This window comes from Acanthochromis polyacanthus, chromosome 5 (assembly GCF_021347895.1).
Source record: "Acanthochromis polyacanthus isolate Apoly-LR-REF ecotype Palm Island chromosome 5, KAUST_Apoly_ChrSc, whole genome shotgun sequence".
NCBI lineage: Eukaryota > Metazoa > Chordata > Actinopteri > Pomacentridae > Acanthochromis > Acanthochromis polyacanthus.
Window position 1 is genome coordinate 26,884,050 of NC_067117.1, and position 27,372 is coordinate 26,911,421.

The 27,372-nt window shown below is 38.9% G+C and overlaps 1 protein-coding gene across 1 annotated transcript in view; it reads left to right on the forward strand.

Annotated features, from left to right (window-relative positions):
* Positions 1 to 5,586: 5,586 nt before the first annotated feature.
* LOC110951273 (integrin alpha-5-like) overlaps positions 5,587 to 27,372 on the forward strand; it is a 53,347-nt gene continuing 31,561 nt past the window's right edge. Inside the window, exons 1-14 of the mRNA XM_022194247.2 lie at positions 5,587 to 6,009; positions 16,814 to 16,932; positions 18,804 to 18,904; positions 19,949 to 20,072; positions 20,234 to 20,295; positions 20,460 to 20,505; positions 20,662 to 20,787; positions 21,488 to 21,532; positions 21,687 to 21,730; positions 21,906 to 21,962; positions 25,154 to 25,206; positions 26,124 to 26,332; positions 26,991 to 27,182; positions 27,275 to 27,320. Of these exons, the coding sequence (XP_022049939.1) occupies positions 5,810 to 6,009; positions 16,814 to 16,932; positions 18,804 to 18,904; positions 19,949 to 20,072; positions 20,234 to 20,295; positions 20,460 to 20,505; positions 20,662 to 20,787; positions 21,488 to 21,532; positions 21,687 to 21,730; positions 21,906 to 21,962; positions 25,154 to 25,206; positions 26,124 to 26,332; positions 26,991 to 27,182; positions 27,275 to 27,320 (1,424 nt within the window). The 5' untranslated portion in view covers positions 5,587 to 5,809. The remainder of the gene's footprint in view (positions 6,010 to 16,813; positions 16,933 to 18,803; positions 18,905 to 19,948; positions 20,073 to 20,233; positions 20,296 to 20,459; positions 20,506 to 20,661; positions 20,788 to 21,487; positions 21,533 to 21,686; positions 21,731 to 21,905; positions 21,963 to 25,153; positions 25,207 to 26,123; positions 26,333 to 26,990; positions 27,183 to 27,274; positions 27,321 to 27,372) is intronic.

Here is a 27,372-nt window from a genome sequence, read left to right on the forward strand (position 1 = left end):
GTGAGTTTCAAGTGATTTCAGTGAGAATTGTGGGTTTTTCCTTCTTTAACTGAGGGGTACCAACAATTTTGTCCACATGTGTAAATGAACATTTTTTTCAATATAAAAAATATAAAAAATACTAGTCTGTGCAGCTTTAAACTGATTTCTTAAATTCACAACAGCTGTTTTCCTAATTGTATCAGGGCATTTTATTTTTATAGAACAATGAGTGGTTTTGTTGTCTTCCATGGAAAATGTGTTCAAATTAGTATCATGTTTAGTTTCCATTGAAAAACTATGTCACAAATCCCTGAGATCCCTTCAAGCATCCAAATACACCAACACAAAATGTGACTTTGCCAGAGCTGCTCATGCTTATTTCATATTTTACCGTGCACGAATATATGACAAAAAACTATTTGAAATATTTGTATTGCTTTGGAAAAACTTAATAGACTACATGTTGTTTTTCTTTTACAAAGTCAACACAAGAGGCCTTCAGTGCTAATTTAGTATGGATTTAATCAGTGGTTAAATAATTACAGTTTCGTCTAAAATATATGACAGAAAGTTACAGTAAAGCAATACATACAATAAATTCCGTTTTAAAATATATGTTCTTGAAACTAAAACTTACCATTAGATGGCCAAAAAGCACTGTATGACTCACCATTATTTTGTGAAAAGCTGTATGTATGTAAAGTCAATAGATAATGTATAAAATTACAGATTAACCACATGACTGCTGGTGAGAGAGCCATTGCCGACCGACTAAGAGTCATCAAAGTAGCTGTACATTAGAAGCTTATGAAGAAAGTACGGCTCCACCAAGAACCGCAGAGGAAGAGGCAGAAAACTGTGGTCAAAGTGTTCTAATAATTATTTCCAAGGCAGCTGTGTCTTTGCGGGTACATTTAATGAATGTACAGAATATGGCAGCCTGGTCTAAAGGAAATAGTGCTTCATGAGTCAATGAAAATAAAGTACTGTATGTAAGTGACACTGTGCCATAAATTATTTAATCCCCTTGAGCAAATAGTGTGCACATCAAATCTAAATTAGTGGTGAGTCAAACAACACAGTGTTTGTCAATTAGTGTTTATCATTATATTTAAGTGTGATTTTCTATCTTTGCTCTAATCGTCGGCTTCTAACTTTATATTATATAAATAATGTAGCAAAATACCACGTTTCTTAAAAATCTGCACCTATTTAGGAACTTGTAAAGAATGTCAGGTTTCATCATTTTGCAGGTTAATGTCAGCAAAGGTCAATAAAGGTCATGGATTGTTTTAGCTCCTTTTAGCCACATTGAAATGAGAGATGATTTATTCTATGAACGGTAATTTAATTTCCAAATTTAATAGAGATTTTCCTCTCAAATCCATGATCCTTCTTCAGTCGGAATGAGCTGTTAGGATCTTGCTCTGGCCCCTGCCTTTCTTCCTCTTTTTCCTCTCTTGTTTCCTGATCTGTTTTGGTTTTGTCCTGTCTTTTTGGTTCTGTCACCTCTCCATCATGTCTCTCTCTCTCCCTGCCACTCGCCCTCCTGCTCTACCTGCACACTTCCTGCTGATTACCTCAATGACTGTCAGCTGCAGTAATCAGTAAACTCAGCTCACCTGTTCACAAGCTCTCCTCACGATGTAAACCCTGCTCAGTCACTCAGTCTCTGTCTGATCATAGAAGCTGTTTCCTACCAAACCTGCCACCTTCAGGCTGCTTCTGCCTCATGGATTCTTCTGCTTTCCCCCTCTTGGACTCCGTTTGCTCCTGTCACTGGTTTTTGGATTCTCCCCAGCCTGTTTTCCCCATGGTTGGCAGTTCCCTCATGTTGTGAGAACCTCCCTTTAGCTTAGTTGTTGCTTCAGTTTTGTAGACCAGTGTTTTGTATTTCTTAGGGTTTTGGTTGTAGAGTTTTTGGTAGTTTGATTTAGTTCTGTCCTTCCATTTATGTATTAGTTGACTACTTGGTTTCATAAATCTCCTTCTGTTATTGGCCTGTCAGCCTGTTTCTGTTTGGCTTCTCCTGCTCCCCCACATAGCAATAGCTACTGTATACAGATGTTAAAATAAAGGTTTTAATTGGAGGAGACTGGCAGAATTGATCCAATACAGTTCTTGTAGTTATGTGATTCCTTTGTTTAAAGTTGATTGGACAGATTTTGTAGTGAGCCGTATAATAACTTTGGTCTCTTTCATTTGCTGTTAATGGAATACACTGATAGATGAAACATCTAGCGCATAACTACATCAGCTGCTATTTGTTACTACATGAGGGGAATTAACTAACATATGATCAGTTTCTACAAAGCCACAGTTTACTGCCTCTGTTCTGAGTGAAAATGTGTTTTTACGCAGTGAAAACTTTCTTTGTGTGAGTTCTGTTGCCTTTGGCAAGTAACACATTGTGACTCACTATTACTAATCTGGGGCCCTCTTCTCCTATAGCCTACACACACACACAACCATGAAGAGACCTACAAATAATCCTGTACTGTATGTTTGCCGGTCTGTCACTCTGCCATTATAGCCTGAGGTTCAGTTCCAACAGAGTGATGAGAGATGGAGCTGAGGATGGATGTCTGTGGGCTTTTCCTGGTTTAGTCATTCTGAATTGTCTCAACTTCTAATATATGTTAGAAACCATAACTTCCTGACAGTGAGCATTCTGTAGTTGATTTGTGGAACATACAGGCTTTAACCTATTTTGTGATGTTTACAGAGTTCAGTGAACTTCTGCTGCTATATTAGCTGTGAAAAAGGTCCCTGTTGTACTCTTTCCATGGGCAGATGACCATCTCTGTGGAAGCTTAAAGCAGCTGTGATCAACAGTTTAATGACTGTACAATTACAATGTGAAAATAATGCAGTAATGTGAACAGGACTAACAGAGAATCAAGCTGTCTTGACTTAATGGAGTGATTTACTAGACTTAAGCTTATTAATTTATATTGGTTTGGAAAATGAATGAATGGATAGATGAAGGAAAATGATGTGCAGAAGAAGATGCAATTCATGTGCAGATTGTGTTCATCAAAGAAATAAACAGATAACATCTACAATGAGGTGCAAATTTGCTGGTATTCAAACAAAAAGGAGTTGGTGTATAAATAGAAACAATAAGTATATAGGAGAGATGAACTATTTGTTTTATTGAAAAGATGGCATGACTTTTGTTTTTCTTTAATTTTCATCAAGACCAAATTTTGATTTGTAGGAACTGTAATCTGTGTCAAGATGGATTTATTGATTTGGCTCAGGAAAAAAAATGCCGCATTTTATACGTTCAACTTGATCCATGTAGCAAAAATGTGCCACAGAATCTGTTTGGCTTTTAAAAAGTCCCCATTGAACATGCTGCTGTTTCACCAGGATGACTCCAGCTCTAGAAGCAGTCTTGTTTGCACAGAACAATGGAACCAGAATGCTTTTGCAGACTTTCTTCAACATTTTTCTTTTCAGTAAGAGACTCACTTCAAAGTTATCATGATTCTAGCTATTTTGTGGTCCCAAAAGAACCAAATTTTGGATTCTGAACTTTTTTAATTTGTTAGTAGCATGGAGCAGTCTGGCAAAAAGTCAAAGAAAGCAGTCGGCAAGCGAACTGAGCAGACTTCTTCAGTGCAAAAGAGGTAAAGATTTTACTCTACAGTACTTCTCCATTCATGTGAGACTCAGAGTAACAAAACAATAATAAATCAGAATATTCCCAAATTCAAAAGAAAACCAAACAAAAATGGGAACATTTTAGCAGCACAGCCTCTACTTCTCACCTCTACTCCTTTATTTATATATAATGATCAGTTCATACCTTTATCACTTCAGCCCTACCATAATACAGCATGGGTATCTTCTCTATAACCTGGAAGCAAACATCACTGTACAAACTGGTTGGCATTTCTAAATGTAGCCCTATGAACTAAACATGTAAAGTCTTTACTAAGTGATGCCTTTTTATGCAAAACGAGCATTCATAAAGAGAGAAGAAAACCCTCCACTTGGTCTGGCCCAGTGATGTCACTCTGACTTTACCAATACCATAAATTCAGGAAGTGCTGGATGGCTTTTGCCCAAACTTTAATCCTGCATGGAGAGTCAGAACAATTAACAAAGACAGGTGAGTTTGAATAAAAGAACAAACAAATAAACATCTCAACTGTAACCTAATACTGCAGCAAATTAATATCTGTGCGTTTTGCTTTAATTTCCCTGTGCCACATATGTAAACTGGAACGTATTAACACAAGTCTGGGAGAGTATGTACTGTGATGTTCCAATTGCATGATTAAAGAAAAATGGACACAAGGAAAACGCCATCGTGTAATGTGTAGCATGAAAGTATCAAGAGGAACATTGAGTTCTCCTACACTTTGTCACAATTTAAAACACATGGAATCGTTCAAAGTCGGGTTCACAAACAAGAACCCAACCTACTCTTTATTGCTGTAAATGGTGCTACACTTGCCAAGTGGACCAGGAATGACTTTCAAAGTAGTTGTGATGTTGTATATCCTGCTCAAAGGCATGCATCTTCAACTTTTGGTAAGTTCAGTGGACCTTTTGTTGTTCTTGTCAGTGGCAAAATGTTTTAACACTCATTACCTGAATCTGGCTTTCCTGAATTAAAGTTAGAGATCTCAACATCAAATGTCTTTAAAGTTGTTCTAATCAGTCATGGTGACAGTTGTGACTAGTCTAAATAATAGCTGTGGAATCTGAAATGTCATGACTAGTCTGAACTATTTGCCATCATGTTACCAATGCAAGGCTTCCATTGCTGTTATGGTGGACAGGATCACTAAAAAATATTAAGCAATGAAAGAGCTGATTAGCAGAGAATTGGTGAGGAACAAGAACTGTTAGACTTGTAGGAAATTAATTAGAACATTGGCCTCAGGCTTCTGACATGGCTCTAAAAGGAGGCTTACAGTTGTAGTTTATGGAAGTAGCTGCCTCTGCCTGTTTTAGTTTCTGACATCATAGCAGATCTTTGTAACATCATTCTAGTGCTTCAAATGCTAATTCAAGATATCTATAATTATGGTTTGACTGTGCAGAAATCAGGCTGTAGATATCTGCAGTGTAATTATATCTAGCTCAAACTGTTTAAGATAAATGGCAGAGATATTTAATTGACTTAATTAATGGAATATTGAACTAGAATTGGTTCAGGAGTTGTTGTTTTTTTGGTTCATTTTCCATTTAGGTAGATTTGCTGTAGTTTTTCTTTTTTTGTGTGTGTGTGCCCATTTAAGAGTTAAGGAGGATCAGCAAAGTAAGAATTTCATTGTGAAGTGTCTAGTTTTCTGTGCCTATGACAATAAACCTTTTAAATCTTGAAAATATTCTTGATATATGTTGAATTATTTAGTGAATGCTCAGAAACTCAGTAAATTCACATTATCTTGGACAATCATTTACAGTGTTTGACTTTTTATTGACTATAATCAAATTCCAGAGTAATTTTCTCTGTTCCCTTCATAAAAGATTTGAGCCCAGATTGAGGTTTTAGATTCTGAGCCTTGTAGTGCTTCACAGCGCTTTTTTTCTTCCTTCTTTCTTTGGGGGACTGTCGGGTAATATTCAAAGCTCCACCCCAAATGAGGCTGCAATCTTTCCCTCCCTCTCTTCCTCTCTGTCTTTCTTTACATTTCACCGTCCACTCTGGATCAGCACGCTGGACCTGTTGGCTCTGCAGAGGACCGTTCAGGACTCCAGTTTAATGACCACGACGCCCAGGTTTCCCCTCCTCAGACGGATCAGCACGGATGATGCGTTTTGCGCTGCAGCTATTCAATGAAAGAAAAGACGCGCAGCAGCAGAGATGGGCACCGTTCCTGGACCTCCAGCTCCCCGGTCAGGGAGAAGTTGTCAGAGCACCGTGTTGGCTGTAGTCGCTCCAGCGGTGCTTCTCATCCAGCTGTGCGCCGCCTTTAACCTGGACGCAGACAGACGCGTCGTTTTCACCGGACCACCGGGGAGTTATTTCGGTTATTCAGTAGAGTTCTTCAGCAACTCATCCAGGTAATATCATTATTATGGCATCATTATATTATTTTAGACATTTGTCTGTAGTGTCCTTATTACATCCTAAAATCTTGTCTTTTTGTTGACCAACCTCTACTTTAATCCACAGAAAGACTTTTATTTTTTTCTTTAAACTTCCTTTTACTAAATACTGTCTCATTCACTTCTGATCACATAATGAACTGATTTTTATACTGTAGAATATCTAAAAAGTAGACATTGTCCATGCTTTAACGTCTCTTTATGCATTTGCACAGCAACTTGCGTTTTTTTTGTAGTTTTTACTTTATAATAAAAATGCTGTCATTTTATAAATCAAAGGTAAGCTGTTGAATATTTCATAGTAATATTGTGCAAATGTCTGCAATAATGGTTACATCATTCATATACTCATGCATCTCCCTCTCCTGCGTGCGCGCGCGCGCACACACACACACACACACACACACACACACACACACACACACACACACACACACACACACACACACACACACACACACACGCACACACTGGATTCCAGCCCAAGTATGATTGAAAACAGACACACAAGTCTGTGTGTGAGAAATTGAGGGAAAGGGGGTTTTCACCTACAGCAAAGTAAGAAAACTGCTAATCTTATTCTGAATATACACTCTAATAGAACAGGAGGGGTTTCCTGCTGTTTGTTTTTTTTTTTGTTTTTTTTTTGACAGATGAGGAAATGATTTGTGAGAAAAAGCCAGATGTGTTCGTCTACTTGTGTTTTGGCTAACCTCTGGCCACGCTAACGTGTCGAACACTCACAATCCAATAGTATCATAGATACGAATAAGAAGTTTATCCACCAAGATGCTGTAGCAATCAGCTGCGTTCGGATCCGCCATGACAGAATTCTGGAAAAATAAATGAGGATATCTGAAATCGTCACATCCTCTTGAAACCATGTGGATGACAAAATATTCCATATTTTTAATCCAAAATCAGCTAATGGCTGTAAAAGGCATATTTCAGTTTGTACAGTATGAACTAAAATAAACCTCTTAGATGTAAACATGTGGACTTCGCATTAGAACATTTATATTTTGATGTACAAAATTATGCCATCATAATCTGTCATGCAAGCATGGATATATATCTTTTATAGGTAGCTGGATGGGAAATTGCACAGCTGGAGTCATCATCAGTCTATTGACCTTCAAAACAGTGAAGACTGGGTATTTGTTTTTCAGAAAATCACATGCGTCCTGTAGGTCTGTGGCTTGAATGCAGGCTAATTGTCAAAGCCTACAAGGGAGATACAAACATGTCTCCAGTGGTTGCAGAAGTCAGTGTTGCTGGATAGATGTTTTTCAATAGTTGATGCTATGGAGCTGTTTTGTATCCACTCTGATTACTTATAATACATAACCAATAATGTATTACAGAGGACCCTAGATTGTTCATTAATGATCCAGTTAGTGTTGTGAGACAGCCACTGACTACATAGAAGATGGATGTAGCCTTTGAAGCCAATGTGGAAGTAGTGTGACTCACCAGATGTATGTTGGGGGTATAAGTCTATTATCCGACACTTATTTCAGGTGACTTTAGTCATCATGAACTACAGAAGTGACACTAATGTGGAAGTAACTTAAATCTGCATTCCCTCTAACAGCCATCAGGGGATGACTCCTCTGGTTGTATAAAAAGTCTGATTGTGTATAAGTCTGAGAAAATGGTTCTGTTTCTAACTCGATCTGTAAATTCAGAACATTTTCTTAATTAATCTTTGGTCTCAATTGGTAGTTGCAAGTCTCCTTCAGTATAACATGTTAATTTTGTTGATTATGTCCCCATTTAGAGTAAAATAGACGATGAAGCTTGTATGTTTGAGGGTGTGGCTAACTTATGATTGACAGGGTGCTTCTGTATCACTATGCATAGTGTCCTTGAATTATCCAGTCAGGTCCTGCTCTCGCTTTTTATTTCAGCTTTCAAAAGACCAAGATGGCTGTGCCCAGTTTCCACACTTGGTAGCCAACTCTTGCTAAATCCGTCTTTTATCCAAAGTTTGTGGGTTTAAGAGAGGAGTAAACTGCAGCTCCCCACATACATTTTACTTCAAAACATTCAATCACTTTGCATTACAGTCTGCCATTTTTGCTACTAAAGGTCTGTGAATTGTGTCTACGGTAACTAAAAACACAATCTACAACTTAAATCGGCTCATTTTTCTATTGTGTCGGTTGAAATGATTAAAACTGGTGGTCATGGCATAAACCTAAAATAGTGTTCTTCATTTAAGAACTTAATAATGTGTGGGTCAGAACAATTATAGTAAATTGCTTTTAAGATTTCCTCTCAACAAGACGAAAAAATTGCTGTAACAATTTATAAATAATAAAATTGTCCTTTTACAGAGAAATTTGAATTCATAAACAACAAACACTCTTTATCAATTCAGACTGGGTTTTACTGCTACTTAATTATCCTTACGGTAGCTAACGTTAGCTCACTAACTCATGGCTAAACTACATAGAAGTTGGGGAATCACTGAACTATACTATAATTTAGCTTTTTTTTTTTTTGTTGCTTAACTGTTGTTAACTGTAACTTGCTACATTGTCTATTAGCATGTTTTTTTCTGAAGTTACATTGAGCTAATTATCTGGCTAACTAGCAGCCTCAGTTCAAACAACTAGCTGTTAGCTTTTAATCAGATTGGCATGTTTAGATTTCTTTTAAATGAGTAACTGTTTTCAAATTGATACTTAACTTTTTTTAAGTCACGTTGCAGACCTTAAATATGAGGGTATGTTGTCACCAAAACAAGTTATCAGTATGATGGAGAAGCAGGTTTTATTTCTTCTTTTGTATTGAGCTCTCTTTGCTTTTTTTATTTTTTTATTTTTTATTTATTTTTTTTACCACTCCAAAACAGTATTGGTGGTTTAGCAGAATCCACAGTAGTGCTAATAGACAGAAACATAGAACAAACTGGTCATTTTCAGGTTCAGTATTTTTTCCAGACTAATAATATATTTTGTCAGCTACTTGTTCACAGCTGCTGTAGACCTCCAGAGGATGTACTACATACACCACACTGAAAAGCTCTTTACAGATGTTGACAGGAACGTAGTGCGTATCAGCTGTTTCGTGATAACCCGTTGGAGTGCAGCCTGTAGCTGACATTTAGAAGTGAAAGGTTAAATAGCTCAGATATTTGCCCTATAAATTATGACTGACGCTTTATCATCTCTGCGTGTCTCAGTTTTTCCTCATCAATATCCTCCTGGGCTTACAGACTAAAAGCAATTTTGGTTTTATGACCGTCGATATTTTCCTGTGAGGAAATTGGTTAAGATTCTCTGGGTTTGCTTAACTAAACTTCTGGTGGTTAGAGGGCATGTTGTGGTGCAGTTACTGAGATGTCAATTCACAGATTTCATCCACACTGAGCTCTTTTTCTGCAGCAGCTTTGCCAACACAGATCAATGCCACACTTTGTCCCATGAATGAGTATTGGCTCCTCACAGGAATCCACTGGTTCCATCTTCTGTTGGGTAAACAACGCAGCAGGAATAGGATGCTTCCGTGAATTTTCTTTCTGCTGATTGGATCATTTTTGCTCGTTGTCATGCATTCTGACAATTACTGGGATGTTTGTCTGTAGGGAGCCTCGTAAAGAGTCGTGCCTGCAGCTCGCCATGCCATCTCTGCTTTCACTGGTGTGAGAACTTGTTCCTCCTTATATCAAGTGCTGTGTTCAATAGTCATGTCTTTGTGAGTTTTTTTTTTGTTTTGGTGCATTGCAAGTAGGGCTGGGCGATTTGGTCTAAAAAAAAATCTCCGATTTTTTAAAGAAAAATTCGAGTTTCGATTCGATTTTTTCTTTCAATGCACTTAAAAATTACTGCAGACATCAGATATACTGTCAAAAGTAACTTTATTGCTGTAATTGTCCTCAGAATAAAAAACGCATGTAAACAATTTAATGAACAAGTTAATGAGGCTCTGTAATTCAACAATTTCCCCAGGAACTGAGAGCATCTTTTAATCCGTGGGCAATTATTTCACCGGTGTGGTAATCAGGGAAATATGCTGTCTGGAGGCAGATGCTGTGCATGGTCCAGCTGTCGTTGCGCTGTGAGACTCATGTACGGCTGCATTGTCCGGCCACCTCCTCCAGCTCGTTGCGGATCTTTTGCCGAGTGGTATTGTACAGGTGAGGCAGCGCCACATCGGCGAAATACTTGCGACTGAGTACAACGTACCTTGCATCTAACACTTTCAACAGCTGCAGTCAATTCCAGCCATTTTCAGTTCAAATAATTGCTAATATTCTATTTGTAAATAAAAAATATGACGAGAAATACAGGGAATATTGGACACGCATCGCGAGGTGCATTTCCTTGAAAACGACCGATTCGTGGATTATATACCGACTTCAGGACGTTTTGGACAAAATAGTTTACTGGCTTGTGTCATCTGGATGTCTAAGGTTGGATTATGGCCGTTTTTTGTGGAATATTTTCATCTGTATGTAATAATGAACCTGGAAATGTGAGTTGCGCTGTGTGCGTTGAAGCCGTGTACAGAGAAAGGATGGATGGATATTCGTTGTTTGTCGGACAAATGTGTTTATATTACCCGCTGTGGTAATCACATCTGAAAGTGGTTTATACCGGCGGATCCATGAGAATCTAAGCTTTCCATCGGCGTATAGTGTTTATATAATCGCGTTTGCAGCCTTCGGACATTCTTGAAATTCCTATGCAAATTAGTAGGTGTACCGCCGGCGGTACACTGAAGTTTTAAAAACACTTTGCAGCGAGGCTTTGTCTGTTGTTCGTCTGAAGCATCAAAACCGAACCAGTTCCAAATGATTGAGTTAGCTGTGCCTTTCTTTTGAATGAGTTCTCTGTTACATGTTGCCTGCCACGGGGAAGGGGGCTGTGTCACACCGCGCTACGGAAGCCCACGAGGAATGGGCGGACGGAAAGCGAAAGATGCCGGAAAACTGCGGGGGAAAAACTCGAATTTGCAAAATAAAAATCTTTTTTAGCAACAAATTCGATAAATCGATTAAATAGATTTTTTTGCCCAGCCCTAATTGCAAGTATTTCAGTAGTAACTGGAGAAATTTTGGGATGTCAGATATGTGGCTCAGTGCTGCATCCAACTTCCATCCTGTATACTGATTTTGTACGTATTTAATACATACTATATACTTACTCTATTATAGTGCACTATTTTTGCTGTTGGTATACATAAAACTGAACATACAGTATGTTACCATTTTGTAGTGATGGGGAAATGATTACGATGTCAGTGTCGTCAATTAAACTTTACCCCAAAACAATTAACTAAAGATTTATCTCATTTGTTTGTTTACCAAGATCCTCCTCACAATAGTTTACCAGTAAATGCAATTTAAGTATTTAAATTACTTGTAGTCTAGAGTAGGTTTTCATCTGTGTACTGCACTGTGTAACTGGGTACTTTTCTATTTTGAGTCTGTCTGAAGATCTTTTCCTTTAACATTTTGTCAGCTTAAAGAACTTTTTCTTCATTTGACATTGAGAATGTTCAGGTGTAGTTGCTGAAGCTATTTTTGACGGTCAAGACAAAGATGGCAACTAAAACTGATCGAAGTTCCAGTGTGATAATTTACACGTCCATGGATGTAGGGACTGAATTCAGTTCTAACATTTGTCAGGGTTGCATTCATTTTGATTGTTGGGAAAATAAACAACTATAAATCCATTTAACATGTACTCAAGTAACACAGCAAGTTTCCACCATGTCTTTCCTGTTGAACTACAAACAAGAGTCTCTGGAACATTTTAACTCTAACAATGTCACCTGGATGTCTGCTTATATGCTCGTTTTGTTCCTTATAAACTTAATTTTATGAGTCGAGTGAACTTTCATCTGTTAATTTAACTCGCCATTTAAAGTCAAAATAGCTCAAGTTATATCAATTTATATTTTGAAGATCTAAAGTGGTCTGAAAAAATCTATACCTTTCAAGCTTAATTATCTAGAAATGGGCAAAGGTCATATGTGTACAATAAGTAAAGTAGAAAAGATAAGTCGACTAAATTGCTTTATCGTGCATTGTTAGATTTCAACCTAGTTGTTATTTGCTGAAATATCTCCAGAAGTCCACAGCATGTGTGTACAGAATGGTGTGGAATTTGATACAGACATTAATGGAACCCAAAGAATGAATGTTTTGTCCCTTTTCATCTCCCACCACAATCAGATAAATGATCGTCTGTGTAGATCATCGACATGCCAGCATTATCAGAGACTGCATTCAGTTGTTTATGTATGGTTCCACAAAGCCTCTAGCATGAATATAGCACGGGTTGGTCCTTTTTAACACACACCTGATTTCATCGGTTTCCCACTATAAACACGCTACATACCTTCACTCAGCTTGGAAGTGGTATGTTGAGCATAATAGTTAATGGCTATTGAAATCTTTGGACCTGATGTCACTGCACTTCTGTTTGCCGACCTGTCTGTGAGCTCTACACTAAAGGACACCAAAGGCAGAATTGAGCAGTAGTCAGGTTTTGTGCAGTCCTTATCTGCCAGCAGAGAAATTACCTTTCCAGATATCAGTGTAGAGCAAAGGCTCAGATCAGCAGGAAAAGAAGATTTCCTGCAGCCTATATTTTAGTGCAACTTCACTGCACTACTCCAACAATTATCCTGACTGTTTTGCCATTCTATTATTACTCTGTATTTCTATTAGAGACCCACTTGTGATCTCCTGGTTGAGACAAAAGGAGAGAAAACATATGTATGAGTTTAATAAGCACATTTGGGTGGTTAAAAGTAAAGCAGATATTTGGTTTGGAGATGTGCAACAACCCAGATAACATCTTGAGAAACCTGAACAGACTTATTTTGGATACAGGCTCTTTGCTGGTTTCTGTGAACATATATTATGCTCACTGTGAAAAGTGTTAGGCCAAGATATCGTGAAACATCCGCATCTTTTGACCTGTGCCTCTTAAAATAAAGCAACGTCTACACGTTCCCTTTTTAAACTCGTTATAGTGACTATAAGTCTTGAGCAGTTCAACCAAAGTCATTGTCCTTTCTTAAAAGGCTTGGAATCATTTTAGAGGCGTAGTGTCAAAAAACTGTTAAATACTTTAGAGAAAATGAAGAAAAGGAGCATAATCTTGTGTAGTGGACAGGTTTTTGAATAAGTTATGATGCATATGAAGAGTTAATTTATCTACAACTACTATAGTGGTGCTCATAAATCTGTTGGTATAAATTACATGTTGCGTCTTTGACCTCACCGCACCTCTAAACCACTTCCTTGTTGACAGATGTTCCTGCTGAACATGAGTTAAAGGAAAGGAATCCTGTTTTCAGGTCTCAGCATTGTCCCATTATCCCCTCCATACGCATTATGTTGTTAAGGAGTCTACTGGCGACTCTTGAGGTTTCTTTACCGGTGCTTCAAATTGACTCATATGTTGTAGCTCCACAGAGATCACAGAAGGTGGTGGGAGGCTAAAAGTCCTGCACCTATTTGAAAGGAGGTACATGAAAGAGGGCAATAGAAAGCCTGCACCCTGGTCCCTCAGTGGCTGTGGAGTGAACGGTTTATGAGGAAAGCTTAACCAGCCATGTAAATATTCCTCTTGTGCTCTCCAGACGTTTTGGGGGATGGTGAGAGTACAGAGTCTGTCTGATCTCTGCTAATGTCATCAGTCACCAATGTCTTAAGTTGTGCCATTTGCTCCAAGCCAGGCCTCTCGAGCTGGGCTGCCTGAATACCTTGAAAGCACTCTATAGTACATGCTTGTGCGTATTTTTTCTTAATATTCATACGTGCATCCATGCAAATAAATGCAGAAATAACATTCAGCTGCAGCATGTGTTTTACTGCACTGCTCTCATGTGTCCCGTCGCTCATTTCCAGACACTCGTTTGGTGAAAATATGCAGAATCACACACTTTTTGTCTAGTCTTGCACTCTTTATGTCTGCACATATGATGTTCTGAAGCTTTGTGGAGAAATGTGATGGAATATTTAAAAGAATCTTCATGCAGAAAGTGAGCATTGATGGCAACAGGCTTGTGTACTTGGTGAAGCTGCAGAGTTTCAGCTCTTATGAAATAATCTGTCTTCGCTGTAAGGCAAAAAAACACAATGATCTTTCTTTGTCTTGATACAGTAAACAAAGACTATAACTGTAACTAAACTCTACATTCAGAAGGATGATTGCTATTCATTAAGCTAAAAAGAGCTACAAAGATTGCACTTTTGCAAGTCGCTTAGCAGTTAGATTTCATAAAGGCTCATTACAAATATAGTGGTTGTTTCAATTTATGGAACTTAGCAGAAAGCTCTCATTAAAGCTGCTCAGTATGTGTTTTGTAAAAAGGATTGAAAGTGGCAAACTCAGATTTATTACCTAGCTCTGCAACCCTCCTTGTTTTGTTTTGTTGTTTTTTTTTAGCATCTTGCAGCTAATAGTTTTAGTTTTGTGGTACTTGGCTGTATTTCTTTTGGCTCTGTTTTACCTTTCTCATCAGTATTGTTTCCAGCAGCAGCAGGCTGTTTTCCCTGTGATAAACCTATCGTACGCTACCTGCCTAACAATAAACAGCTGATGGACAAAATTAGCAACTTGTTGGTGAACACAGTGGAGCGTTCAGCAGCCAAGGATTTGATCCAAGAGACCAAACAGAGAGCTAAAAGGAGAGTAAATATTGGACTTAGTAGTGCACCAACAAGCAAAACTGCTTCTTAGATTGAGAGGTCTAGACAAAAAGATAGGCAAGAGAGAAACTAGAAGCAGAAACGGAGCAAAGTCCTCTTCTGTGCACAGCTTTGCAAATTAAAAGATAGACAACCAATATTGTCTTCTTTGTGCAATTCTCAGATGGATCCATGGTTGTCATCTTTGTATGATTTTTAGACTTTTCCAAACACAAGTCAACCAGTGTCATTCAGATTTTTTTCTTTACATTCTTGTTTCCAGGACTTATCTGCTTTCTAGGTCCAGTGGCAGATCCAGACAAATTTTAAAGGGGCGTCCAGACTAAGACCATGACTCGCAATGTCTTATCATTGCTCTATGCAGGCAAGATTATCATGTAGAAGTACATGAGGACTCATTTACAGTATAGTATGCTGCAACCTTCAGTTGATTTAAACCTGGAGTAGGTGCTTAAGTTTTGTTTTTGTTTTTATTGCCAATGAACCTCATGAGATAATTGCAGTTTAGATTGCATGAGATGAGTGTAAGTAAGACACTTAAGTCTCTAAAATGGACTCTTAAAAATGTCCTTGTTCTGCCCAGGACACCCTGCTAGTTAAGAAATCAAACGGTGTCCATTTAGTTTCTTTCTTTTGGCTGCAGGTTCTGGGTCTGTTTTTCATTATTCAGCAGTTTGTACTCGTTTCCAGAGTTATTCAAAATAGGTTTCATCTCTGCAGTGTTTAAGAGATTGTGGAAGAGCTCCAATGTAATCCACTGCTAAACCTAAGTCATAAACACTTCAAAGAATAAAAACATATGCCCACACATGATCTTGGAATTGCTGCAAAAGTCATTGTAAATGTTCTTTGATTGCTCAGAACTCTTTGACAGTATGTGGATGAGTGGAAGGTGGATAAGCTGTTAAAATGCACCTCTGTGACAAAAATGGCTGTGGAGAAATAGTTGTGCAAAAAAAAAATTCTGACTGGAAAAATAGTAGTTACTGTATGTAACGGAGTATGTGTGTAGCTCTATGATAACCTTAACTGCTGGTTATGTGGAGTAGACAGACTTTAGTTTGCGGTGGTAATGGCCACCCTGGTCTACTGCTTGGCTCCGCCTCTGCACAGGTTGGCAAACTGTGACTGGTTGGGGACCAAAGTGTAGTTTGTCAGAATTTATGACTATAATTGCGTTTTCTGACACTGAACATCATAGTAGCAGTCTGAACCTGCCACCCAAAATAAGATGCTCCATAATCTTGGGTCTCATTACACACGACAAGACACTGAGAAACCAAAATACAAAATGTTTTTGACTTCTAGGAAAGTAATCTCTGGCTACACTTTTTTTTTTTTAAGTATACATTAATAGGGGAGTGGGAATACATGATTATAATGCTCACTCAGGCTTTGAGTTCAGCTTGTAACTTGCAATATTATGAGAAAATGCATTGTTGACCATAAATTTATGCCAGATGTTGTATTTTTTTTAACTGTACCTTACATCTGCTCCAAAAAAAACAAAAACAAAAAAATCCAAAGGTAACAGAGCTACAAGAAAACAGTCACTTTGGTAATAACTGCAAATTGCTCTTTAAATGTTCTTTATATTACCATATGAAACTGTTGTGCTCAACCTTACAAGCCCCCATAAACAGAACCGTGTGAAGATACAACTTCTCAGGCCTCCTTTATGGTTGCACTCAGTGTTACTTCTCAGTTTTTTTTTTAAACTTGTTTTCAGTACATAGTTTGCCGTCCTCTTTGTCATGATTTTGGGTATGATTAAAGGAACAGTTTGACAATTTGGGAAATACACCGATTTGCTTTCTTGAAACGAGTTAGCTGATGATATTGAAACCAGTCGTAAGGTTATGCAGCAAAAAAGAAAAGAAGGCATTTATCAAATGAAAGGCATATGCTACTAAACGTTGTAAGGATCAAGAATCCAACCAGTCTTTGATTCTACATTGGCCTTTCCACCCGATTCATTTTCAAAAATTACAGTTCAAATGACTAAAGGTCAAATGAAATGCACGTCAGTTCTTCACAGCAACCAGTAAGACTTTGTTTTCTTTTCTGCTCTCTGGTTTGTAGCATTTTGATCGGCGCTCCAAAAGCCAACACCAGCCAGCCGGACATCGCCGAAGGAGGAGCTGTGTACTTGTGCCCCTGGAGACAAGCTAACTGCAACGTTATCAACTTCGACAAGAAAGGTAGGGTTACTTGTTAAATCTGAATTCATGACCCAGATAAAAATGTAAAACAAATCAAGCTCAATATTCCAAATCCAAGGGAGACGATTTTCCCTACATCATAATCACAGCAGTAGTTGGTGAGACAGATTGTTCCAGGGAATAAAAATGTCACTTTCTCCAACGGTGCTGTTAAACAGTCGAGACCGGACTGTGTAGTAAACTCTCAGCTGTCTCTAACCAGCCATAAAAGTGGCTATGAGAAACTAAAGGTACCATCTCTAATTAAGCACCAATGTGCTTGACCCCGAAGGTCACAAGTGCAGCTCCCTGCCATCTTACCCCTCCTAATCCATGACTCCTGTGTTTTGATTGAAACCAGCCTTTGATGCCGTTGCTGAGTTTTAATGGTGGTTGAATCTTTCCTCCACCCGTCTCCATGTTGGGGCACGGGGCTGTGTTTGCTGTGTTTTCACAGAGCTTTGATTTTTCTACTCGAATCGGAGCCCAGTTTTGTAAGCTCGCTCTAATTAGTGCAGAGTCATTACGGGGACAAGGACCCCAAAGGACCCAAAAGGGAAAATTATCACCACCATCAGAAAACGCAGGAAGCGATAAGGACCACCGTTTTGAGGATCACAGGGTGAAACTTATCGCAAGCGTCTGCATGCTGATATCAAACTGCAGTTTACGCAGCGCTGCGCCTGTGCAAATACTCTGTACATAAATACACACATGCAAAATATTTACAAACGCAAATTATCTCTGAAACGTGATGCATGTAGGAAAAAAGCATATAAAACCACACTTGGGTTCACACACATGTTCATACGTTTACATTCAGTAGTCTTGCATTTCCCATTGCAGACCTCAGGATTCATGGTGTGTTCGAGGACACAGGCCAGACTCCTCTAACCAAACAGGCCTACTGAGCTCCAGCCAGGAGACTTTAATCTCACCACTCCACTACAAACAGCAGGCGCATATATCAAAAAAATACCACCATAAAGCTCATAGTTACAGCCGCATTTTAAGTATGATTTACGTTTTTTAGTGCTTTAACAGGGACTGAAAACAAGTGTACTCATTCAGCCACGTTAAAGGCGTCAGCTTTTGTTTAATGACTTTACAAGGAAGCTGAATATGACTATTTTTTTTTTTTGTGCATGAGGACAAACGTGCATGTGAAAGAAATTAGGGTCCGATCACAAACTTTTATTTAATACTTAAATGTAAAGAGGTTTTCCAATCAAGAAGCTTGTTTTTACAGCATTCCTTAGGATGTAAATGCCCTCTGGCTGACCTGGTTGGCTCAGGGGAAGGAAAAGCAATCAAAATGGACATTTTACTGTCCTAATTTTCCAAATTAATCATTCTAACAGAACATCGTTGAAAAGCATGGAGGTGCAATGCTGCTGAAGTTGCAAAATTAAAACGTTGGCAGTCACACACATGCTCCTAGCACACCCCCACCCTCATCACTGCTCCAGTACTGCTCGGGCCTCTTCTTAAAACAGATCCTGACAATGAGGTACAGCCGTTTGGGTTACAGTAACAACAAGGCCCAAGTCCCTTTGAGCTGTTTGATGTCTGCCGTAGCATGGAGGATGGATTAAGACTGCAGATCCCGGGAACATGGCCATAAAATATCCATGTAAAAAGCCAAGAACATGTGGGGAACACTCAAATGAAGCCCTGACAGCGCAAAAATCAAACACCGATGACATGGCGATCAGAGTTAAAGTAGCACCTCCTGACATCACAGAAGTTTCTTCCAAGTCAAACTTTCTGAGAAACTAAATTGTGTGGCTAACTATAAATCTTTCAGCTGTTAAAAAAAAAAAAATGCTGCTTGCAGCTCTAATTATACTTTCCCCTTTCTGTTTTTACAGGTGACCGGTATTTTAATATAAATGATGTGAACACTCAGGTTGAGTTCAAGTCCCATCAGTGGTTTGGAGCTACTGTGCGTTCCCATGGTGACAGCATCCTGGTAAGAACTGTTATGTGAAGGGTGGTCAGTTTGTGTGATTACACTATAATTTAAGTGTTAGTGTAAATTTTTAGTTCAAGTTATAAAGAATCAAATAACAGAGGTGATGGTTCAAAATGTCTGAGTTTTGGAAAACCTTATGGAGACGCTCGACGTGTTAGAATAGACTGTTGCAGAAAAGATCTATATAAGATCTACATCTGTTTTAATCAATATTTTTATACACTTTTTGAAATTTTACATTAGAAAAATGGAAACACCAACATTTGGGAAAAAAATGTCCTTAATTTTTCAAAAAGCTTGCCTGAGATGGTATTTGACTTTTTTGAAAGAAGAGATTGTGTTTCATGGCAAATGAAAATGCCTTTTCCAATTTAATTTTGGCAGAATGAATATTTAAGTCACACGACTGATTTCTAGAAAGGAAAATGAAGAAGCTGTTCTGGGTGTTCCTGGAATTAAATTCCTAATGACCTCCTTCCATTTTTTTTTCCTCACATAACTGGCTAATTGGCAAATAGTTTCTTTGTCTTTGACTATTTGAAATTACCAAACAAGTGGTTTTGACTCCAGTTGGCACTCTGTATTTCTTTGACTCTCTTCATAACCTATACTACCTTTGGACTATGATGCAGCAACTATTGACATCCTTCAGGCTTTGACGTAACTCTCTAAAAGCTGAAGATTGTTCATGGATTGCGGGTTGGGTCTACTTGATGATAGTGACAAAGTTTGAGGGTTTTTATTTTTTGCAGACATTTTTGAACAAAATGTGTAACTTTTACAAAAATAAAAATTGACTTCTGCATATTAAACATTTGAGTCTGGAACCCAATGGTTGACTAATGTTGTGCTACGTGGAAGGTTTTCTATCAGGTCTGGTAAGGCCAGGCGTACTAGGGTGACTTGCAGACTTGCACTTTTGACCCCCTAAAGACTTGTTGTAAAGATTTGAAAATTGACGTTGGATCTATGACCTTTTAACATTTATCAGCTAGAAAACTTCTTTCCTTGGTCATTGAGCCTTCTTCCTTTGTTTTCCAGGCTTGTGCTCCCAGGTATTATTGGAGGACCGAGCACGACACACCCTTTGCAGATGTTACAGGAACATGTTACCTCTCTGTAGATGGTCTCAAAACATTTGTGGAATACGCACCATGCCGAACAGGTGAGCTACTGTAGTAATAACCAACCTCCGGAGGGATTTAAAACTGCGGTGATGTCCGACATAAACGGCTACCACCAAGTTAATACAGCTAACGTGTGGCTTTTTTCCACAAAACTGAAAATTTATTGAAGTTTCTTGTGTTTTGCTGCTGCTTTCTGCAGAAAGACATGGACCTGCTGGACAAGGCTACTGTCAGGGGGGATTTAGTGCTGACTTCACCAAGGTAAGAGAAATATTTGTCGGAGTGTTTGCTGTTCCTCTGTGTTGCTTGATGTAAGCAGTGGAGATTACGCTGTGTACATCAGACTTGCAGAGTTTGTTTGATCACGAATAAACTGGTGACACACAGATTCCTCAGCTCTGGCTACTGTTTTGTGTGTGTTTCAGGATGGGAGGGTTGTGCTTGGAGGACCAGGCAGCTTTTACTGGCAAGGTGAGCTCACAGGAATGTGGAGCAGCATTGATTTTTAGGAAATGTTTTCCATTGTTTTTGTCGAATTTTCCTTTGGCTGAATCAGGAAATCAATCCTTCATGAGGAGTTCAAAAGTCACATGTCTCTTGACCTTTTGTTGCCCTCATGTCCTGCAGGTCAGCTGATCTCAGCCACTACAGAGGAGATTGTGAAGGCTTACTATCCTGCTTACTTCCTGCTGTCGGTCCACGGGCAGATTCAGACCCGACAGGTGCAGGGGACCTATGATGACAGTTACCTGGGTGAGGAAGTACACTTGAAGCATGCAGGATAATTCGAATCAGTTCTGCTGTCCATTTCTTGTACTGTTACCACTAGATATACCATAGTCTTCTCCTCATCTTGGTTCAAAGCATCATGGTTCACGGTTCCCAGAGGCTATATTCTGAAGGGTTGGCCTTTTATGTGGCACTAGCATGAGTTTCACAGTTCTCTTTGCAAACTTATGATTGGATTTCAGAAATTTTTCTGTGGCTTTATGTGATCCCCAGAGGATTTGGCTGTTTTCAATGACCCCTTGACCTAAACTCTTGTGCCACCATCTGGGCAAAATTTATCAACCTGCAGGGCCTCACTTCTCTCAGCGCATGCATGCTCCCCTGAGGATACTTCATTTGCTCTCTCTGACAACACAATCCTGCCAGCCTTGTACACAGACAACTAAAAAAATACCAGCTGGATTGCAGTAAATTAAATCTGCAGTTGATTTTTAGTCTGAGAACCTTTCCTCTGGTTCTGTTACAGGACAAAATATGACACAACTCATGAGGTGTCCCAATCTCGATGACTGATTGTAGTTTTCTTGCTGAATTGCTGTCATATTTTGTGTATTGCTGCACAATATTTTCAGAATATTGGTGTGTGGTGAATGTAAAGAGTATTGAAGCACCAGGAGAAGCTGCACAAAGTTCATTCAAGGTTCATTCTCCTTCTGTTCTGCAGGCTACTCAGTGGCTGGCGGTGAATTCAGTGGGGATGATGAGGAAGGTAAAGGTCATATTTACAGTACAGAGAGCTGACATACACGTGTTTGTGTTGTAACGGAAAGGGATTATTTAGTCGTTCAGGAAGCAGGAACATTTAGAAATCTGATAATTATGTTTATGCCTCTTGCTTTCTTTTTCTTTTTCTTTTTAAACAGATTTCATCACAGGAGTTCCAAAAGGACTCATGCTGTATGGTTTAGTAAGGAGCACCCACATTTTCATTTCATAAATTGTACAATGTAAAATTTCCACAAAATATAAAAATATTCCTAAAAATGAATGAACTTTAGTTGAATAATCCAATGTCACAATGCATTTTAGGATCTTGACACACCATTAACAATCAATGACAACTCTTGTCTGTTTCATTGTAGGTGTCCATACTGAGTGGAGGGGATCTGAAGCCTCTGCTGAACCTAACAGGGGAGCAGGTATGTGCACATCTGGCTGGAGATTGTCTTTTCTTGAGCTTGGCCCCCTGTTTTCATATGTGGGTACACATTTAAAGTGGCATGTGCAATGGAGGTTTGAAGATGAAGGAATTTGCCCCGTGGAGAGGAGGCCTATTCCAGGGTCAGAGGTCCCGCTTACTGTATGCACAGCTCATAAAACCCAGAAACCTCAGACACCAAGACAGTGTTCATGTTGTCCCTGTATTAATTCAGCATGTGCTTTTTGGAATGGGGGGGAGTGGCAATGTTGTGTCAGACAGTAGCTCTGTTTTTAGTCATATTTCTTAAAATAAAAGTCATGCATGAATCATTTTGGAACACAAATGTCACAAACTCAGTTTAGCGGCCAGCTTTATTTTGGGACATTTACTCATCACTGCTGTGCATCATGAACTGTAGAAAATGTCTCTTACTGATTTAACTTCCTACTGCATGATAAATAACAGATTAAAAATGTGTTGTAGCTGCTTTCACAGATTTTCTTTATATCATTTAACAGTGCTAACATGTTAATTGTATATTGAAAGGCTGCAATTGTTTCAGTCTTTATCAAGTTGATTTCAGTGTAAGTGATCCACAGTCTTTCTGCAGTTCAGCTGAAACTGATAGGAGTCTGATTTTGAAAGATAAAGTGACTCTCTTTGAAAGTTCTTGTTTTCAGAATGAAGTTCTATCTTTCGGCTTCCATAGACCATCTCCATTTACATTTAACATAATTCCTTAATAGAAAATCCAAGAAAAACAAAGGAATGTAATGTGATGGAATGACTTTAGTCTCTTCAAGGGAGAACATGCTATTTGTATATTATGATAAATTATGTGTGCTTCTATTAACTTTGTTGAATTTTCCATTAATTTAAACACCACCATCCATACATATAGGCTTTTTGTTATATTTTTAATGCCATTTCCACGCTTTTATTTAAAATGTGCATGGAAGGTGGATGGAAACAATTTACTGTTTCCTCTGAAAGACACTGCCCTGGTTTATTCTAAGTCAGACTACTGAAGCTCAATTTTAGCTTTTGAATGTACTTTTACACAGAATGAGGACTGTGGATGTGTCACCATCATTTACACTGGAAAGACATATTTGAGCATATCAACAAACCTCTGAATATTGTTTAAAGCCTCACTGAGTAAGATGAGACCACGCACACATGAGAAAACATACATCTGAGTGTGTGTGTGCGGCTGTGTTTGTGTGTTTTCAACGAGGGGAGTCATCAGTGACTGCTCAGAGGTGTCAGTCTCCATGTGGAGGGCGCTGGGTAAACTGTAGGGTCGTAGTGGGAGTGATCTGAGGTGAGCTCATGGCTAAATGATGCTCTGCTCTCTGTGGGTGAATGCTGCTCTTGGACTGTGATGTCAAAGTCAGCTGCAAAAACACACCAGAGGCTCTTTGTGCAGGAGGCCCTGTTGGTTTGGTGAATGAAACCGCAGAGTTTGTCATTTATGTCATTAAATGAAGTGGAGTCTTGGAGAAAACCAAGACACGAGGTTAATTAGCTTAACAGTCCATGGTGTGCACTCTGCACTGAGGTTGGTGACGTGACATACTGTACATCCCAACTGCCTTTCTGTTTCTGTCAAGGTAGCGCTCTTTGTTATCTCTGGTGGAAGCAGACAGTGATGGACAAAGCAGCAGGTCCATTTGTGCTCTGGTTCTTTGGGAGTAGTTTTTTTGTTTTGTTTTGTTTTGTTTGTTAATGTGATAATGACATTTCCCTTTTGATTATTTTATTCAGAGGTTGTTTCTTTAAAAAAGGGTCCATTTCATAGTATTACTAAAGATTACAATGCCTTAATTTTCTATACACCAAAATAGTTTTTCTATAAATGTATTGTATAAATTATACAGAGGCAATATCTAGTATTATTTCAGATAAAATTTTAATGACATGGCCAAGAGGCACTATTTTACTGCTTGGAAGTTGCCTTTTAATTACGTTTTAGTGGTTCCTGTTGAGTTAGCAAGCACAATTAAGTACATTTAAAAGCCACATTATCTTTTGGTAGAAGGAATGTTTTTATGCTTTTTGATTATATTCAAAATTTGGATGTCATTTCTTCATCCAAATGACTCAACATTAGCTTTCACTTTGTCTTTTGCATGACGACACACAGATTTCCATCTGTGACATTTGGTGACCCAAGAACCCAAGCTGCAGTTCTAGATTTTCTCTTATTACGTTTGCCATTTGAAGTTCTTTAGTTGTTTTTAAGTAACTTTGTCCACCTTTGATGCTCGAATTCATTCCTCAGTCATCAGTGCGACTTTCCCTGTGTGCTGTTTGACTGGACGAGCTGGGTTAGTTATTTTTGTGTATTACTACTATTGGCATGATTAATGTTAAGACAGCTTGAAAACTGGGCAGAAAAGCAAAACAAAAATACAACAATAGATCTGGCTGTATTTTAACAGATCTCCATAGGCTGGTCCTTGTCATGTTATAGGAGAGCAATGCTAAACCTTGGAGTACATCACATTCACTAAACAATCGAAGGAATCTTAGAGGCAGTCGATGACTTGGAAAATTCATCAATTTCTTCTCATTTGTTGATCTCATTTCACTTCAACACACCTCCAATGGACATTCCTTCTGGCCTGCAGGAAGTCTTGATCATGTTTCTCTGTGAGTCTAAGGCAAAACAGTGTGACCAAGGTATCGTGTTGGATTTGAACTTTGTCCTGAGCCTCGGTTGGATTTATGAGCTATTTTGCATGTGTGACACCAGGAGACAAACCTAATATTCAGATTGTTTTTCACAAAGTCTCCAGACCTGCTTCTGTAAAGCGACACTACAAATCACTTGGAAGTGAGAGAGACCCAAGGATGTAACTCGACCCTAATTTATCATACGTGGTATGAAATTAAACAGGAAAAACCCAAGCCCCACGAGCGAGTTTTAAAAGAGTTCAAGTCCCAATCCTCGGACCCCCTACCTCAGCTGGAGCTTACAGAAGCTCTAACACTGAGCTCCAGGAAAAAGGGGAGAAGAGGAGACCCCGGGGGATTGAGAGATTGAAGAGGAAAGCTTCTGGGGTTGGAGGAGGAGGGTGCAAAAGATAAAAAGGACATGGAGGGAGAAAATTAAAGGAAAGAAAGGGATCTGTGTGCTGTGGTGTGATTACAGGCTAACTGGGTCTTGTTTGTAATGTGTTCCAGATGGGGTCCTACTTTGGCTACGCAGTGGCAGCCACCGACATCAACAAGGACGGGTAAGTGGATGGAGTCACGGTGACTCATATGGTGGTAAAAAATAGTGAAGGGGAGATGAAAATGGTAGACAGAGGAGCAGAGGCTAAAACAAGAAACTAAAAGTGTGGGTTGAGCTCATTGAAACAGAGGTCAATAGTGTGACTTCTTGGACATTTCCCACATTGATTCAATGTCCTTCCTCTTCTGTGTTTAGTTTCTCTCTGTGTAAAGTTCTTCTTGGCCAGTTTCATTTCCTCAACCCTGGCAGTATCATGACGTGCACCTTTTTAGCTTCTAAAATGTCAAGAGCGCCCTTAAAAGTGACTGTTTATCACTCTCTGATTTAATCTGTATTATATATATTTTATTGCTGTTAATCTGGTATCAGTAAGATTAAAGGAACACGTATTTTTAGTCGCTTTGATTATTATAACACCCACATCTTTCTCCAAAAAATACTCACTTTCCCTAATGACTCAACTGTCCTCTGTACTTTCCTCAGTTTCAGTCATGATGTGAGATTCAGATTTAACCTGTTCCAACTTGATGACTCAGTGTACTGTACACACAGTGTGGAATAAGATGATTTTTTTTTCCCAACCAGAATGCTGTTTAAAGCCACAGTGAAATGGCAGTCTGAGTGTCTTTCACTACTGTAATTTATGTGGAGAACTATGTAGTGATAAGGGTTAAAAGAACAAATTAGACCTCAGTTATGCCCTCTGGAAATGTTGAAGCAGAAATCCAAACACACAGGAGCTAATGATCAGTGTGGTTTTACACAAAGTGCACTGTTTATCAGCCAAATCAACTATAATTGGATAAATTTATGCAACTTCCCAAATAGGACTATTTACCCCACAATGTCATAATTATTCTCTCCTATTGATCCTCTTTTTTTTTTTTTTTTGTCTCCTGACTTTGCTGCTGTCCCCAGTCTGGATGACCTGGTGGTCGGAGCTCCGATGTTCATGCGTCGAGGCTCTAACGGGCGCCTGGAGGAGCTGGGTAAAGTTTACGTTTACCTCCAGAGGGGTCCTCTGCAGCTGGAGCCGAGCCAGTCCCACTTGCTGGGTACGCAGGCCTTCAGCCGGTTCGGTACCTCTCTGGCACCGCTGGGCGACCTCAATCAGGATGGATTCAATGGTAAATGTGCTCCGTAGAGTGTGTACTAAATATAGACTGAGTGGAGAGAAAAATGATGGGATTCCTCCAAAAAGATAGGTCCATATATTTCATATTAAGTATTTTTAATATTATATTTCATATACATATTTTTAAACCACATTGATGTTTGTTCAAATGTCCCTTTTTCTGATGAATTTGTTTGTCATTAGTTGTTTCATGCTATCAAAAGGGATTTAAAAGGGTAGTAAAGTGCAGCATAGCGAAGTAAAACTCATTCTGACTGACAATGATATAAAGCAAATTCATACATTTCTGGCTCAGGAACAGCAAAAACATTAATATCCTCATGTTTTCCCTGATTTGATGTTTCAACACTGGTTTAAACAACCTCAGGCGCTTTTCCAAATGTGAAATAAAGCCTGGGAACTGATCTAACGGCAGAATTTGCGTTTTACTCACTAAGAATTCAGTCAACATCAACCATCATTCCACAGAAACCAATCTGTAAATTCTGTATACTATGCTGGTCCATAACAGTGGTTCCCTACAATTATGTTAATCAAGAAACTTGATCCCATTGTGCTACACACACTGTGAGCTGCTCTGCATGTCCTGTAATTCAGTATGCATATGTGAGAGATTTTTTACACAGTGTGTTGTTGCTATTTACAATCAGACATGGCTATCGGCTGTCCCTACGGAGGAGACGACCAGCAGGGGTTGGTTTTTATTTATAACGGTCACGCTGGAGGGCTGAAGGATGCTCCGACTCAGACCCTCTCTGGCCAATGGGCTTCCAGCTCTTTCCCAGCTAGTTTCGGCTTTGCTCTGCGAGGCGACAGAGACCTGGACCAAAATGGATACCCAGGTACTGCAGAAAATCTAATTACACTGTAGCGTTTTCCTCATTATTCATTTTATTATTCATTTCCTCATTTAACTCACTGTCTCCTCTCGCAGATCTGATTGTTGGTGCCTTTGGGATAGATAAAGCTGTGCTGTACAGGTTTGTTTAAGTACTTTTCAGTTCAATGTCAAACAAATAGGGCATTCTTTTT